The sequence below is a fragment of the Vanessa cardui genome, chromosome 18 (genome assembly GCF_905220365.1).
Source record: "Vanessa cardui chromosome 18, ilVanCard2.1, whole genome shotgun sequence".
Classification (NCBI taxonomy): Eukaryota; Metazoa; Arthropoda; class Insecta; order Lepidoptera; family Nymphalidae; genus Vanessa; species Vanessa cardui.
The window spans coordinates 856,069-874,973 of NC_061140.1; the positions used below are offsets into that span (position 1 = coordinate 856,069).

Here is an 18,905-nt window from a genome sequence, read left to right on the forward strand (position 1 = left end):
AAAGTTAAGGTATAAATGTTAAAAACTAGTGCATGCAACCTGTAAGACAGCGGGTTCGGAGACGGCGACGCCGCTCCTGGCGAGGCACACGGCCGTGGCGGCGTAGCGCGTGATGGCGTCGGGCGCGCGCGCCGTTAGCGCCGCCGAGCCGTTGGCGCCCACGCCCACCAGCCGCCACAGCCACGACTGCCCACGGGGGTCATTTTAAAATGGTTGCTAAATTATGTCCGCTTAGGCCTTATCACTTATGAGGAGAGAGATCTTCATGTTCAGAGTTGAGGCGGGACAAAATTGACTATAGTGTGCACTTACAACCAACGGGGGTCGTTTTAAAATGGTTGCTACATTATATAGTCCGCTTAGGCTTTATCACTTAAGAGGAGAGAGATCTCCCAGTCTCTGTTCAGAGTTGAGTTGGGAAAAAATTGACTATAGTGTGCACTTACAACCAACGGGGGTCGTTTTAAAATGGTTGCTACATTATATAGTCCGCTTAGGCTTTATTACTTAATAGGAGGGAGATCTTCCAGTCTCTGTTCAGAGTTGAAGCGGGAAAAAATTGACTATAGTGTGCACTTACAACCAACGGGGGTTGTTTTAAAATGGTTGCTACATTATATAGTCCGCTTAGGCCTTATCACTTATGAGGAGAGAGATCTTCCAGTCTCTGTTCAGAGTTGAGTTGGGACAAAATTGACTATAGTGTGCACTTACAACCAACGGGGGTCGTTTTAAAATGGTTGCTAAATTATGTCCGCTTAGGCTTTATCACTTAAGAGGAGAGAGATCTCCCAGTCTTTGTTCAGAGTTGAGTTGGGACAAAATTGACTATAGTGTGCACTTACAACCAACGGGGGTCGATTTAAAATGGTTGCTACATTATATAGTCCGCTTAGGATTTATCACTTAAGAGGAGAGAGATCTCCCAGTCTCTGTTCAGAGTTGAGGCGGGACAAAATTGAATATAGTGTGCACCTATAACCAACTTAGGTAACAAAATAGCTTTAATACCTGTATAAAGCTATACATACATATAAAAATATATAACATGAAAAAGTTATTTTTTATCATCTGTCTGTGTGTAATAAATGCATGCTTTTTTTGTAGGTCTCACAGTCGATTGACTCGGCTGACCCGGCAGTTGGAGAGAGTTCAGGATCAATCGCTCTGCGTACTTAACGAGACGTAGGCAAAAGGCACCTTTTTTTTCTCTCTGAAAAAACGCATTACACACTTCCCCTACGTGATGGAAGGTGGAGGGGGGGTCTGTTTAGGACTCCCCGGTTCCCTGGACGCCGAGTGCACCCAGATCTACCGGGTTTACCCATTAAAACATCAGCGGTACCCTTACCGTCTTTCGGCGCGCGCCACGGGATCGCTTACGCATGCTACCGTGAGACATAAGGCACCTACTGTGACTTTCGTCAGAAAAACTTTAATCTTAATTCAAAAAACAACATGTGTTTAATTATTATTAAGAAACTAATCAGCATCTACTATACAGACATACTTGAAGGGTGCATTATGGTCATTTTATGTAAGGTACTTGTAAGTGGTAGGTATTACCTCGGAGAAGTCACTCCTCGGGACCATTACATCTTCAGTGACGAGTCTCGCGGGGGAGGCGCCGCAGTGTCTCACGATACTGTCACCGCCTAGCAGTCTGACTCCAGCGGACGACAGCCACGAGGACATGAGTTCGATGCTCGATGTAGGCAGCTCGGGCGTGTCTGATGCTGAATATGGAGACTATGTTAAGGACTTCTTTAAAAACCCTCGTCTTAAACAGACGAAACGAGAAACCAAGTGCAAGCAGCGTTTTGCTGATTTAAATTGGTGATTTAAACAATCATCGGCGAGATGGAGCCTGCAGGTTTGGTCTTGGATAAAAAGGGGCCTGAAGACTCAGCATACCTGAGTCGTCGATATTCATATGAAACCTTGTAGATTTTCGTTGTTGTATTTAAATTTTATTTTATGTTTTGTTTAATTATCTATAATTTATTTATCTTTTTTTTTTAATTTTTAGTAAAGATATAATTAGGTTAGTATAGTCTTTTCTAAGGTCAATGTTGTTTACACCTGTAATGATTTATTCACCTAGATTGAATACCCTGTATCTACTGCTAAGTGAATGTGTTAATAAGTCGATGGTGTAACTATTTCCAATAAATAAATAAATAAATAAATAAAATAGGACTAAGTAGATTATATTATAAAATAATAAATATTTAAGAAATAACAATATCTAACTCAGGAAGCACTCGCCGGCCGCGTCGTGTTCAGTGAGGTTCCTGTTGGCGTCTACCAGCGCCCGCAGCGCTGCCAGCACGGCGCCGCGCACCGCGCCCGCGCCCGCTTCCGCCTCCGCGCCCGCGCCCGCGCCCGCCTCAAGCACGCTGAGCGCGCATAACGCGGGGCCCGGCGTCTGCACGTGCAGGCTGGCCAGCGAGCCGGGCGCCACCTGCCGCGACGCCCAGCGAGCCTCCACCTGGCAATGGCCGGAAGGAACGACGTTGTCAAAAGTACTTTGCATTCGGAATATTCAGTGTAAACTATCCAAAATAAATAATAAAAAACAAAATAGTAATTATTGACAAACATACTCATTAAAAAAGATATGTACATTTTTTAGCGTTTCTATTGATTTTGGAATGTTAAATATGAAGAAAAATTTAAATAAAACTAGTTATAACGGATTTGAATCGCGTATATTAATTATTACAGCGTTCGTGGTCACGGATAGACTACCCGTGACCACGAACGCTGTAAAGTGCTCGAAACGTCGGGATGTCAAAAAATTTCAAGTTTTATTTAAATGTGTAATAATCGCGAAAATTTAAGACAACATTATGAAGAAAAATATTGATCAAATTCAACCTTGATACATTATGAAGAAAAACATCATACGTGCTTATTAAAACATACATTACCTTGTTGGCAAAACATTCTTCCAATTCGAAGTGTTTGCTGGCGGTGATCAGCTCGTTATTGTGGTAGAAGTACGCCACCAGGTGGCTGTCGGGGCACATCTGGTGGGACACCTTAATCGGCAGCATTATCTTCGACAAGTGTCTGTCCATGAGAGCGTCCAGTTCCGAGGAGTTCCTTGCGTCCAGATTCTTCTCGAAGATTTGGTCCAGTTTCACCGGATTTGTGTTGGGGCAGGGGCTGTTACGAGGCGCCGTCTGGATCGGATCGGTGGTGCTAGTGATTGGGCACTGGGTGGTTGCACCCCAGCGGTATATGATCCCTCCGCGCGTGATGACCTGAGATTAAATTTTTGGAGAAAATTTCCTCAGATAAATATATTAAATATGTATGTGACATATACTTCTATATTTGATTGAAAAAAAAAAATGAATAGTGATCCTGTAACCTCAGGATTGTTGCTTCTGTAATATTATAGTTATTCGGTTTGGAAATCGGATCATCTGATGATAAGTAGTCACTACTGTCAATAGCCACTGGTTATGTCAAAAGTATTAATAATTTTTTACATTATCAAAGCGGCATCAATCATGGTCACAGAGATGCAACATTTGGGACTGCGGTTACACAGGCATATTCAATCTTCAAACCGAAACACAACAATACTAGAGCTCCTCAATCAGGGGAGTAAAATACAGGGTTATTGGTAACTCGACGTATATCCGTTAGGAGGTGATAGGGGTGACTATTTGTACATTTTTGGAAAGCTAAGAAAACGGTTATGTTTTTAAAATAATCTGCAGGCCAAGTTTCATAATGATTTTTTTAAGTTTTTAAGGCATTTTTGAAGAATTTTTTTTTAAAAAATATTGAAATAATTTCGTGTTCTGTTTCGCATTTTTAAATTTGGACCGATAATTATTATTTAAATATTGACAAATATCCAGTCTTTAATCGTTATTATAAAATAAAAGAAAAAAAAATAGATTTTAATTGAAACATTTTTTTAAATAAATTTTTGAAGTTTGAAATTCAAACTTTGAAAAAAAAAAAAAACCTAAAAAACGTGATAACTCAAAAATGGTTCACTTTATGTATATAGGGGTTAAAATTACAGCAAATATATAGGGGTGACCCCTATTACCTCCTAACAGATATATGTCGAGTTACCAATAACCTTGTATATAAAAGTATGATGGCGGGCACGTACCACGAAGTGCACGGTGAGCGCGGCGCGCGGCGGCAGCGGCACGTAGAGCGGCAGCAGCGTGCGCGCGCGGCCCGCCCGCAGCGCGCCCAGCGCCGCGCCCGCGCCGCCCGCCGTGCGCGCGCGCAGCCGCGCCCCCGCCGCGCCCGCCCGCGCCTACCCACACGCCTCGCTTTACCCCACTACTTCCCAACATTCGAAATCCAAATATTCTTAATTCGAAATTTTGATCACGCCTCGCTTTACACCACTACTTCCCAACATTCCAAATCCAAATATTCTTAATTCGAACTTTTGAATCAGCATATGTAACGTTTGTGTAGGAGTCAAATTTACTTACTTTACTTCTGTGTACTAAATCGAGATATTCTTAATTCGAACTTTTGAATCATCATATTTACCGTTTGTTTAGGAGTCAAATTTACTTACTTTACTTCTGTGTACTAAATCGAGATATTCTTAATTCGAACTTTTGAATCATCATATTTACCGTTTGTTTAGGAGTCAAATTTACTTACTTTACTTCTGTGTACTAAATCGAGATATTCTTAATTCGAATTTTTGAATCGTCATATGTACCGTTTGTTTAGGAGTCAAATCTACTTTACTTTTGTGTACATATGTATTTCTTTTTATTCCATTTTAATGGAAACGATGAAAAGAGTATTTCATGAGATAGTTACTGAATTAGTTAAAGTTTAGAATATTCCTGGTATTCTTAAATGGTAAATAGAATTAGTATAATTTTTATAATCTACACTAATATTATAAAGAGGAAAACTTTGTTTGTTTGGTTGTAATGAATAGGCTCAAAAACTACTGGACCGATTTTAAAAATTCTTTCACCATTCGAAAGCTAAATTAATCCCGCATAACATAGGCTAAATTTTATTTTGAAAAAAGGGTTCCGTGTTGTGATCACGAATTTGAGTCACAATAGATCCAAGCGCCAGTTGCAGTAATTCTTCAAATGTGACCGTACCTCAGCAGTAGGGATATTAGAAGACTGATTATGAACCGTTATCTACGCGGGCGAAGCCGCGGGCGACCGCTAGTCTTTAATAAAATAAATTAACGAAATTAAATTAAAGTATTATCAAGTGTGCGATACCTGGAAAATGTAAAAGGGACTGCCATTATCATCGGCCGTGAACATGACCCTCGCGATGCCCTTCCCGTCGGTGGCGGAGTCCACGCACGAGGCGCCGCTGGAGTTGAACTCCTCGTCGAGAGTGTGCGCCGCGGACCAGCACAGGCGCACACTCTCGTTGGTCGCGGGCTTGTCGTCCCACCGGGTAGCTTTGACCTGAGTGATACATATTCTTTAAATAATCTTTATTAACATAAGAATTAACAACATTAAATGCTTAAATATATATATACAAATATGAACTAAAACTAGTTACTGTATAATTCTTGACCGCGTGGAATGGTGGCAAGAATGCTAGCAGCATTTCCGCGTTGAATCGCAATTCCGATCCTCTGGGCAAAAACGAACCAGCCCTCCTGTCACCAGTGGAGGCAATGAGGCGAGGTGTTATACTTTTGATGAAGCTTTTTGCACCACTACTCTTTAAATGAATCATTTCTGACGTCAAAGATTTTCCTTCTTACACGCCCAATTATCGTAGGAAAGACAAATTTGAGCAAAATTATTTTCTCAATTTTTTTATATACTTTGTGAAACATTTAAAATTTCGTTGAAAATGAACAAATCTGAATAAGTCAGGAATTCTGCCACACATATTTCCTCTAACCCCCAATGGAATTGATTCCTTATAACCTGCCATACTTAACAATGGACTTTGTCATGCTGTGGCATAATAATGGACTGTTATTTGTCAAATAATTCAAGTACGCACTTTGATTTTATAAGGCAGTCCCGGTGATATGACAACTGTGTGCTTGGTGAGGAACTCCAAGGTGACTGGATCGTCTACCACGTGGGACACCACGGTCGTGTTCTGCCATATTCTCGTGCCCTCCTCCTATAGCCGGAAAACATAAAAATTGGGTATAAAAATATATTTCTGATAGGGAATAAAATCACAATTCATAATCATCACCATCTTTTAATGAGCCAGAAACATCAATTAAGTGCTAAATTCTGATGATCACATTAATACTACCTGTATCTTTACAATGGTCCATTATAACTTCAAATTGGAACATGGAAGAGAATGATGAGTCTAAAGTCCCATGAAAGGCAATCATGTACACTAACTTGGTAGTATGGCTTTCTCCAAGTCTGGGTAGGTACCCACTCATCAGTTATTCTACCGCCAAACAACAGTACTCAGTATAGTTGTGTTCCGGTTTGAAGGGTGAGTGAGCCAGTGTAACTACATGCACAAGGGACATAACATCTTAGTTCCCAAGGTTAATGGCGCATTGTACGATGGAAGAAATAGTCAATATTTCTTACAGCGTCATTGTCTATGGGTGATGGTGAAAACATACCATCAATTCATATGTTTGTTCGCAAACCTATACCATAAAAAATGTTGTTAACAATGGCAAAAGTTTCTTACAATAGTATTTCTATGGCTAAAGGTAGTACAACTATGTATGTCTTACATGTATGTAACGGCACTTACTTGAAAAGAGAAGTCAGCGACAACCACGTCAGGGGAACTGTCTCCATCCAGGCCGATGCGTTTAGACGCGGCGGCGTGCCTGTGACACGCTCGGGGCGCCTTCAGACGAACTGCGGTTCGGATTCCCCCAGTGCCTTCACCGGAACCCCCCACCCCACGGAGACGGATGACCAGCATGCCTTCCACTGCTTCTGACCACGGGTATCTTGGAAAGCGATTTAAAATAAAACCAAGATCCAACAATTAATAAAACGAGTAGTGGTTTATAGTCGTAAGCTACAATCTAGGCAAATAGTGCTGTTCTATGCTTAAATATGGTTCGGCAAGGGATTTGCATATTCTCGTATGATATTTTTCCCCATGCATGCATCATTATACAGCGCAGTAGAATAAGGTCCAAAAGACCCAAAGAATGGAAAGGTTTAAGAGATTTGTGTCCTAGAATATTATCTTATAGTTGTTTAGTATTCATTCACATAAAATTGGTTCAGTTGTATTTGAACTACCTAAAGTAAAATGTAAATTTCACTGTAACATTTAGGCTGTTTTTCTTTTCATTCATACAAGTTTCACGTTGGAGCGGAAATGTTTAAAAATAGAATAGGTTTAGTTCCGACACTGAAAATTTCTGGACATATATAATATGGACATAAAAAGTAATGAGATAACATATTACCTCACACACACAGTCCAGACGAGTCTCTCGCTTGTCCTCAGGATCCTGGGCGCGTGACGCACGGTCAGCTGGAATGGCGGCAGCTCGTAGTTACCCACTAAGAATGATGTAGATCCCTATGAAATTAATGAAAACTTAAATTTTAAAGATTGTAGATAAAATTAAATTAAAACGTCTCTATGTGTGTACGTGCTGAAAGCAACTTTCTGTTGGGTTCTTTACGAGACAATCCTGCCTCTGTTTTCATTTTATGTTTCCTTGTTTTAAATGTTATCAGAACAATTTTTTACTTGCAGGTAGGGCTTAGTGTAAATCCGTGTGTTTAGGTTAGGTAAGACCACCCCATCATTAGATATTTTACTGTCAAATAGTAATACTTCTTGTTAGTGTGTGTCTGTTAGAAGGGTGAATGGATCAACGGAACTGGAGGCAATACGCACATAACGGAATGTTTATTTATTTATTTATTTGGGAAACCAACGTGGTATACAAAGTGTCTAATTCTACAAGATACATCCTGTCTTAAAAAATATTACCATGTACGTCACTCTTACAGGCTAACTCATCATGTAAAAAAAGAAAAGAATCAGACAAAAAATACTATTGTGCTTATTAAAGACTAGCTATACCCGCCCGCTTCGCTGGGCATTAGTCGTAGAAAAATATTTTTTTTAATTTTTCATTTTGTAATTAATTACCGATACAATGTACAAATAATGAAGAAATATGCGAGATCTAATCAAATACTTAAAATTATTTCATTTAATATTCGTCAATGATGTTCTCGATAGGCTGCAGATTGGTCATAACACCCATAAACTTATTTATCAAGATCATATCTTCTTTTTTTTTGAATCCGGAAACAGATATGATTTATGAGAATGTTTTTGAAAGTTGGTACGATGAAAATTTTAATTAAATTTCTATAATCTAGAAAAGTTTGTATCACACGAAAAACGTCCTCTATTATCCGGTTCTATCAAATATCGATGATATAACATTTACAACCTTGTCGTCTGTATGTATCTCGTAATTAAATGTACCCTTTGGCTCGAAGTTTTGATTAGTTGCATCGAATGTAGCTTAATCCTTCGTTCTCGACCATAGCGTGCATGTCAACAATGAATTGTTAAAACAATTGACGACACTTCAGAATATGGTTAGATTGATTATTTCTAATTATACGATACGCATGTAAATAAAACTCTTCGATGTCACACAGCCAGTCGTGAGATTATTTTGATACAGTCTGAGATGATGTCCATCTTCTGCTCGCATAATCATAATTGGATAATCGTAATAATTGTCATACGATTGATATTTTTCAGCGACACCTTGATTATTTTTGTGTCGCTTAGTGATAACAATACCTCGTTTTGTAATTTCTGTACCGACAATTACAGCTGTGACTTCAGGAGCTATGGAAGCTTAAATACGCCTTTTATGCTCTGCGTTCTATCTGCATTGATAATTACTTTGAATCATTTGTTGTTTCACTATTTAGAGTAGTTTTAGGCATAATCCTAAATTTAGCGATGATTTCTCGATTAGTTGTGGTACTGAACATGCATCAAAGATCAATCTTTTTCTACGTTGTCCGTGAAATAAATGTCCAGAAATTGGGGATTTTATTTAGATACTGGAAGAAGTGAACCAATCATATGATACACTTTAAACGTAGATGCGAAATTATTATATTGTACAATATTTGTTACTCCAAAAGATGTCATTTAAAAGCATGAATTGTAATATTTCTAATATACTGAAGTTAATATTTAGACTCCTTAATAGTTCCCGTAACGTAGGTAAGAAGAGGTTCTGGTTCAACCAGTTGTGGTAAATACATTTTACCCGTGGAGTAGCGTATACCAGCAGTTTATTTAGTGTGACAATGTGGGCATACTATATTCATTGAACCAATGATCACTTCGGGATTCATCTTGTTATCATAACCTATATAGTAATTGAAGGCTGATTTATTGAGATTGGTTCTAGTTCTTGACTTAGTCTTTTTTCAATCATCAATCATTCATCATCCAGTAATTGGGTTTGTCAGGTTTATCAGTATCTCTTGATAAAGATGCTTGTTCGAAGATCTGGAACTTGATCATTTCGTTGACTAACTGTTTTGGCAGCTCTTAACGTAGAAATTCGGATTCTATTTGTTTCTAAACGTATTTCTTGTTGGTGTGTTGTTTCCGTAGCTCTTTTGGATGACGCTACGCATATATTGTTGATATTCCGATCTTTTGTTTCTTCAATGGCATGGTAGTTTCTATTTATATAAATAAGTTGTATTTTTTTTTGGTTATGTTTCTTACGTTTATATTTTATACTAAAGATTCATTGTTATTGGAGTTATGAGCATACTTACCAATTATGATTATTGTTTACTTTTTTTATAATCAAAACAGCTAATCACTTATTCCCATTTATGTAATTTGTTATACACGTAAGGGCCATCTGTTGGTTATTTTTAATGATACGGATGAAATAATTACTTTCTCCATAAAACAATAGATAAACATACCAATTTTCATAATGATCGATCAAATAGTTTCTGAGTTTATCGATGCAAATACATCCTTTTGGCTATCTATATATACTTTTGTATGTATAGATAGCCTATGATTTGCGCAAGTACATGTTTTTCCTGTACGCCAATTTTTATAATGATACAGACACACAAAAATTTCAAAAATGGTAAAAATTAAGTCAGTCGAAAGAACACATGACGAATTACGACAAAAATAAGTGTACAGACAGACTCTAGAGATTTATATAATAGTATAGATTTAGTACTCACGTGCGATAGCTTTATTATTAGCGTATTTTATGTATAACTTTGGTGTTTCTATACCGCTTTCTATGATTTTTTTATGGAATAGTTAATACTGTTAACTTTTGTAATTTGGGATGATTGAGAGAGTTATAAACGTAGGAATAGACAAATATAATCAGAAAGCTTCGAACTACTAAGCTATTGGGAGTGACACGTGTTATTATGAGTCAACCATAAAAGATAGACATAGGCTGTCATGGGATATTTTTTGTACAATTTTAAGGAGAACATTTCCGTAATACATGATTTCTGTGTAGCTTTAACCATTAAGGCTAAACACGCGACGGAAGCTTAAAATATGGGGTAACTTTCCCGTTTTTCAGACATTTCCCTTCAGTGCTCTGCTCCTATGGACTTTAGCGTGATGAAAAGTATACTATAACCAGCTCAGGAGTATGAAAAATAATTGTACCAAGTTTCGTTAAAATCCGTCAAGTAGTTTTTGATTCTATAACGGTTATATGGACAGACAGACAGACAGACAAAAATTTTACTGATAGCATTTTCGCCATCAGTATCGACCCCTGATCACCCCCTGATAGTTATTTTGTAAAAATATTTCATGTACAGAATTGACTTCCCTACAGATTTATTATAAGTATAGAAGAAACAAGTTACAAAAATGAAAAATGAAATGTTTGTGACGTATGTATGACATAAGGGTGCAATGATAGCTCCAGCGGCCATGTGTGTGGGGGGTGCCATGTGTGTGGGGGGTGCACGTACGAGCGCGCCGTCGGCGAGGCGCGCGCGCAGCGTCCAGCGGCCGGGCGGCGCGGCGGCGTCGAGGCGCGCGTGCGCCTGCGCGAGGCCGAGGCGCGAGCGCACGCCCGCCCAGCGCCACGCCGACACGCCGTCCCACGCGCCGCGCGGGCCCGACACCCAGATCTCTTCAAACTGCGCCGGAAGACCAAATATACTTTATTCCACTAGTTAGTAGTACTTTGGAATGCTGATGTACCGAACAGAACTGGCAAGAAACTCAGTAATTACTCTATTTCAACATTAAAAACTACACATATAATCTTAGTTAAATATATTATGTAAATAAAACATCCTGCCTGAAAATCAACAAGCATTAGCTCCACGTTTTAAAAGTGTATTTTTTACAAATTATTTGAATTTATTAAATTAATTTTATATGACATAATACTACCAAAATTATTGTGGAATTTAGTCTTCCTGTTAAGGATAATAAATAAGTTTTCTACTAAACTTTAAAATCGAATGCTTTACCTAAAAACACAAAGTATTTGCCCCATCAAGATAGTTATTAATGATATACACATGTACACATTTTAGTTATTTAGCATTCAAAACGAAATTATTAGTTGAAATCCAATCATAAGACATAAAACAGACAGTTTAGTTTTTCTAATAAGAAAAGTTCATGGAATAATTATTTAATTTAAGACAAAATAACTTCGGTCAGGTAGTAAGTATATTCTTATAATTTTAAAATGTAGTTTTTGTAATAAGTAAGAAATATACTTGAGTATCAACTATTTTTTCATACCTATACTTAATACCCCATAAACTACAAAAAAGAAACTTCATGTGTAGTAAACGAAACAAAATATTAAATCATATATAATCATAATGGATTTTCCTTTATTCCATAGTTACAGTTAGCAAAAACTGAATAGGAATTAAGCAAGAGAATCCAGACGATACAGCTAGCGTTGAAATATTAGATGCAGGGCTAAGAGGACGCACAAGCGGGCCCCGACTCACTCAAGGCTGGCTCGGTCAAGTGGATATCTCCTGGTTGTTACGAGACACTTCTACGTGAGCCAGCATACGACACTTAGGGTTGTCACCTCCAAGTGCAGGAAACCAGGACATTATGAAAACTCCATATATTTTTTTGTTAAAATCAGGAATAATTGGTGTTACCAATTGTATTTTATGTATTTTTGGTCAACCGTTTGAATAAAATTAATAGTTAATACCGAGATGGCTCAGTCGTTAGAAAGCGTATATCTTAGCTGATGATTGCGATTCAAATCCAGGCAAGGATCACTGTATTTTAATTTATGTTTATAATTCATCTCATGCTCGAAGAAGAAGGAAAACTTGTATGTGCCTAATTTCAACGAAATCCTGACTAAACTGATATATGTATGTATATCTACCAACCAGCACCAATCATTGGAGCAGCGTTATGGAATATGCTCCAAATATTATCCTCAAAAAGCTTTCCATCTAGTGGGAAATTCAAAATAATGTAATTCAATTCTATTCTTAGTTTAACGGCTTTTAGTTGTGCCGACAGGGCAAAGATTATTTCGCCAATGTCAAGTAGGATGCAAAACACACGAATGAGATATATCGGTACGGTTGAGACACTAAGCCTTCTCATGTAACACTTTGTTTCTTTGTTATCCTTTTTTTTCTGTGTTACTTGTTTTTGGTACATGAATAAATAAATAAAATAAATAAACTCAATTGAATTTTAAAGCCAAGAATAGTATTATTAATTTCCTTGTTAATCCTTAACCTAGACAAATAATGTATCTGATAACTATTAAACTCGTCTTGACAGTTGTTTAGGAAATTTGACATCAATTTCAAACGTTTAAATTTCTTACAACATAAGGTAGGAAATAGATTGAAAACTTTTAATAAACGTCTTGTCTTTGTTAATTAGCTTTGACTTGACACCTCACGAACATCGTGAAAGGGTCTGAAATGTCGCCAAGTTTCGTATACCAAAAGATATCATTGAAATTTAGTATTACATAATGTTCCTTCTTGACACTATTCCACGCGGTCAAGATTTATACACTAACAAAATTTAATTTATATTTGTACATATTTTAGCACTTTAGTTATTATTTCTTATATTAGCACCTATCTCAGTAAATTATTATAATTTGTTAAATTAATACACTTGTAAAATTATGTATTTGTAAGGAAATCGAATTTAAAACTATCAAAATTAGGAAATGTCCTACGAAATACAGACGCCAGGCTGACCCTAAGCATTCAACATATTCCAGATTACGAAAGGGCCCTTATATACCCGTATCTGCTATAACTGATAACAAATTAATATTAACGACCTTACTTGCTTTCTTAAGCAGTGTTTAGATAAACACATAATTTCTTTGTTTTATTATTGATTTGATATTGGAAAGAAACAAAGCATTTTTTGACTAACCCTTTCTAAATAACATATTATGTAAATACATCTTTATCAATCTCAAAAAATTAAAGTGAAGTAACAGCTTGTACATTTTCCATTGCTGAGATAAGGTCTCCTCTTCCATTGAGGAGAGGGTTTGGAACATATTCCACCACGCTGTTCCAATGCGGGTTGATGGAATGCACATGTAGCTGAATTTCGATGAAATTAGACACATGCAGGTGTCCAAATACCTCACGATGTTTTCCTTCACCGCCGAGCACGCGATGAATTATAAACACAAATTAAGCACATATATATAGTGGTGCTTGCCTGGGATTGAACATGCAATCATCGGTTAAGATGCACGCGTTCTAACCACTGGGCCATCTCAGCTCTCAAAAAATTATTAATCAGTAATTAAAAGGTCTTTTCAAATAACTCTCATAAGTTTGACGCATTATTCAAATTATGCAATACTTATTGTGTAAAGCATCTCAGGCCACTACGAAGGGCGGGGTTAGCCCTTCCTCGTGTCGGGATAACGCATTCTTGAAAGCGGTGACAGACAATTACTTGTATATTTATAATAGTAGTAAAGACTAGTTACGTAATATTTGGAAACGCTTTAAGGTTGGCTAAAAGACATCGCTCTTTCAGAAGTAAAGTCGACTCCTGTTTACATTACTTGTCCAAGTCTAATCGATCAATGATTTCTATTTTTAATCTCTGTTAATACAGAAATCTTAAATTTACTTTATCATCTTATATCTTTATTTGAATTAAGTAATCTTAAATTTACAATTTAATTAATTTAGTGAGTCGAGATGGCTCAGTGGTTAGAATGCGTGCATCTTAACCGATGATTGCGGATTCAAACCCAGGCAAGCACCGCTGCTTGATATGCTTAATTTGTGTTTATAATTCATCTCATGCTCAGCGGTGAAGGAAAACATCGTGAGAAAAACTGCATGTGATAAATTTCATAAAAAATCTGCCACATGTGTATTCCACCAACCCGCATTGGAACAGCCTGGTGGAATATGATCCAAACCTTCTCCTCAAAGGTAGAGCAGGCCTTTAGCGCAGCAGTGGGAATTTACAGGCTCTTGTTGTTGTTGTTGAATTAATTTAATAAATTTTAATTTAATTAATTAAACTGTATTAACAAAATTGATTGTTATAAGAAAAATATAAGCAAAAACAGCCCCCATATGAACAATTACTAGACTTAAATCTCTCTGAAGTCCCTTTGGAATATGTTCCATAAAGTTTCTACCAAGATTGGAATGTTTACATGCCATTATGGTACTTATGGCTACACAAACAAATACTGTACCTAATGGTATTTTAAGCAAACATAAGTAGTACTTACGTTCGAATGTGCAGGTGTCAGGTCGGCTTTGAGCACGATGGCTCTTATCCTGAGCAAGTCCCCGGGGCGGTAGCGAGCGCGGTCGGTGTGTACGACCACTATCTTCCCGCTGGCTATCCGCAGCGATATACGGCGCTCCCAAGAACATTTCGCTTCGGGGTACCTAAATAAATAAATATAAATATGAGACAACATCACATACATTACTCTGATCCCAATGTAAGTAGCTGAAGCACTTGTGTTATGGACAATCAGAAGTAACGACGGTACCACAAACACCCAGACCCAAGACAACGTAGAAAACTAATGGTAATCTACATCGACTCGGCCGGGAATCGAACCCGGGACCTCAGAGTGGCGTACCCAAGAAATCCGGTGTACACACCACTCGACCATGGAGGTCGTCATAACCTGGAAAAAAACATAGTAAAGAGTAAAAAAAAGTAAAGTAACAGCCTGTAAATTTCCCACTGCTGGGCTAATGGCCTCCTCTCTCATTTAGAAGAGGGCTTGGAACATATTCCGCCACGCTGTTCCAATGCGGGTTGGTGGAATGCACATGTGTCAGAATTTCAATGAAATTAGACACATGCAGGTTTCCTCACGATGTTTTCCTTCACCGCTGAACACGAGATGAATTATAAACACAAATTAAGCACATATATACAGTGGTGCTTGCCTGGGTTTGAACCCGAAATCATCGGTTAAAATGCACGAGTTCTAACCACTGGGCCATCTCGGTTCTTATTGGAAAAGCATCCCCTTATTAAATTACTTCACCTCGACATTGCAGGCGACATGCAGACATTTTTAACTTTGCCGTTTAGTAAATTCAAATCGTTTGTAAAAAATGCATTGGTACAAAAAGCATATTATTTGGTTAAAAGATTTTATAGATGATAAAAAAGCGTGGAGTTAATACCTGTTGACTTCCAAGCAGGATATATTAATTTTAATAATTGTATTTAATTAACATGACTTTGTATTTTTTAAATGTTAAAAAAAGAGCAACTACTGAGTTTCTTGCCGGTTCTTCTCGGTAGAATCTACTTTCCGAACCGGTGGTAGCTTTACTTAATTGTAAAATGACGATTTAAAAATGCTTGTAAAAGCCTACTTGAATAAAGTTTATTTTGATTTTAATATCGATTTTTTGGAAGTACCAGTACATGTTTTCCATATTTGAGATCTGCAATGGTTAACGTTCGCAATTTTTTGGTGATGTCAATCTTGGCAAATATTTGGGTCATTGGGCAAATTTGATTTGCAAAAAACACAATGAATACCGTATATTAACACTGAGATCTGCTCTGCTGTTGGGTTTTTCTGGCACCGAAATATCGAGACAGCCTCCGTCTCCTGGAAATTAGACACATTTTTTTTTAAATTATATTTTTCAGTAATGTACAAAGTAATATTCTTGAAGTGATGTCCGATCGTAACGATTAAATTTACTTTACTTAGTGTTAGGACTTTGTGCAAGCCCGTTTGGGAAGGCACCACCCACTCATCAGATATTCTACTGCCAAACAACAGTATTTAGTATTGTTGTGTTCCGGTTTGAAGGGTGAGTGATTACAGGCACAGGGGATATAACATCTTAGTTCACAAGGTTGGGGGCGCATTGGCGTTGTAAGAAATGATTAATATTTCTTATAGCACCATTGTTAATGTCAACCATCATGTAACCCATTTGCTCGTTACCCAAATTATATCATAGAATAAAGAACAAGGACTAACTAATTGTGCATTAAATATAACTAGTACATAATCTGAATACGTAAATCTGACACACAAATCAGGGATAGATGTCAATCCTGGTTTAAAAGCTTCGCGAAACAGGAATGAGTAATACTTCTAAATTTCTAACTTGTAACAGTTATCGTATTTCCGAAATACGACAACTTTTACATACCCAAATGAGAACTTAACGATCATGTATAGAGATCACGTGGTATAGGAAAAGAAAATCCGAAGACAACCAACAGTTAAGCTATGCTGTGCACTAAAACAACACTATTATAGTTAACATTTATGCTTTAATTTAATAGTTTCTACGGCGAAATTTAAAACTTCAAAACGCCATTTTTACCCAAATTCATAGTTTAATGAAGCTCTCGATATCGCATCAATTTGCTGTCAACTGTTGTTTATTTGACTTTTTTCTGTTGTGATTGGAATAGAGTATACAGATATAAATATAGATGATATCCCAGATTTTTTTCTGGGATATCATCTCAATAGATAGATAGATAGATAATAGATCTCAATAGTTTTATGATTTGAATTAGGCTGGTAGAAAGATTACCAGGCGCCAAATCTCTGGTCGCACTCGATCTCTCGCCGTCCTCCGTGACCAAAGTCAGGACCATTCGCGCTGAACCTTCCGGGTAGAACCGAGAGATACAGGTCCTGCTTGTGCCGCCAGCTGTTAGCACGCCGGGCGCCAGGAAAAGATGGTACCGGTCCGAACATGGTGAACTGGAAACATAAATAACACATTTCATATGAAATGCTAAAATCACCACTATTATGCTAAGCTCTTTAATTATTTCATCTGTGTATTATATTGAACTTTTTCTTTTATAATATAAATATTATCCTGGAAGAATATCGCTATAAGGCCGTTTGTTACACTTGATGTTATTTTTGTTAATACAAATGACAATTTTTTTAAGTATATTTGGTGTGCAATAGAGAAGAAATATATTTTTTAAGGAGCCAGATATAATAAATCAGATTTTAAGTACTTCTTTTCACAGGTAAATTACGACATTACTAAATATGCGATATTAGCATTTTGCCTGTAATTATATTCTCCTGCATAACTTTAGCTGACCGAGATGATATATAGGATACGAGATAACTATCCAAGACTATTTCGACCAATATTATTTTCAGAATTCGCAAAACAGTTTTATTACGTACTACGAAACATAATAATTAATGAAAATATGGTGCATACATAATAAACACAGAAAAGAATGGATAAATTGTGATTCACAAGGCTTTTTTAAATGCGAAATTATTTTGAAGAAATACAGTATAAGGCAAAAGAGCATTCTAATGAATAATTGAATTTTAGTAGTATTATTAAGAGGTCTTCAATTAACGAGCAAAGCCGCGAGTAACAGATACTTAGTTACTGAATAAAAGTTGATTTGAAGTTACTAATTTATGGATAGCTTACGACCTTAATATATTTATTGTACTAAATTAACGGTCTTTACAATAATCTGAACATACTCATTCATTCATCAGTCATTCACAAAGAATCCATTGAATAGCGTTTTGTTGATTTTCAAATTTAGAACTTAAAGTAAAATAACATATCATTAAATTAACACCTCAAATAAATGTTGAATAAAAGTAAATATGCCACCTCCTTGCGTACACATATATTATTTAATACGATAAAGACAGATAAATTACCGTTATTCTTTACGTACTTATGCAAATATTAAATCCTCAATCCTTTGTGGGTCAAAGTCGACATCTACAAATTCAACAAGGTTCAGTAATGTTTAATGTTCCTGCGTTATGGAGGTCAGATAAAAGAAATCGAGGACCTGCAAGCGGACAGCTGTTTAGAGGTCAGAGGACGAGATTCATCGAAATTTATTACATTTGATTATTTAAACTTTGCCAATTAATAATTTTATTGCTGTTCTGTGGTTTGTGGCCTTTTACGCGAGCCATTAAAGCAACGAGATAGTTAAAACATGTCATAATTAAAGCGGCTAGGTTAAATATAAATATACTTTTGTTTTAAAGTTAAGGATAGCCAATTAAGAAGTCACAGTGGTTAGAGCGCCACTGAATTTTCACAGAATAAACGTCTATTAAGGAAAACATTGTGAGGAAACGTACAATGGATGAGAGTTTCTTTGTACAACAACAACAACAACAGCCTGTAAATTCCCACTGCTGGGCTAAAGGCCTCCTCTCCCTTAGAGGAGAAGGTTTGGAACATATTCCACCACGCTGTTCCAATGCGGGTTGGTGGAATACACATGTGGCAGAATTTCTATGAAATTTGTCACATGCAGGTTTCCTCACGATGTTTTCCTTCACCGCTGAGCACGAGATAAATTATAAAGACAAATTAAGCACATGAATTAGCGGTGCTTGCCTGGGTTTGAACCCGCAA

General features: G+C 37.1%; 1 protein-coding gene across 1 annotated transcript in view; it reads right to left on the reverse strand.

Moving 5' to 3' along the window:
* Positions 1–18,905, reverse strand: part of LOC124537201 (pregnancy zone protein-like) — a 53,355-nt gene that overhangs the window by 25,722 nt on the left and 8,728 nt on the right. The window contains exons 2-14 of the mRNA XM_047113955.1: positions 17,064–17,236; positions 16,042–16,114; positions 14,756–14,918; positions 10,980–11,150; positions 7,412–7,527; positions 6,736–6,940; positions 6,001–6,126; positions 5,250–5,444; positions 4,142–4,294; positions 2,934–3,269; positions 2,254–2,491; positions 1,567–1,736; positions 40–186 (exon numbers count right to left, since the gene is read on the reverse strand). Coding sequence (XP_046969911.1) covers positions 40–186; positions 1,567–1,736; positions 2,254–2,491; positions 2,934–3,269; positions 4,142–4,294; positions 5,250–5,444; positions 6,001–6,126; positions 6,736–6,940; positions 7,412–7,527; positions 10,980–11,150; positions 14,756–14,918; positions 16,042–16,114; positions 17,064–17,236 — 2,266 coding nt within the window. The remainder of the gene's footprint in view (positions 1–39; positions 187–1,566; positions 1,737–2,253; positions 2,492–2,933; positions 3,270–4,141; positions 4,295–5,249; positions 5,445–6,000; positions 6,127–6,735; positions 6,941–7,411; positions 7,528–10,979; positions 11,151–14,755; positions 14,919–16,041; positions 16,115–17,063; positions 17,237–18,905) is intronic.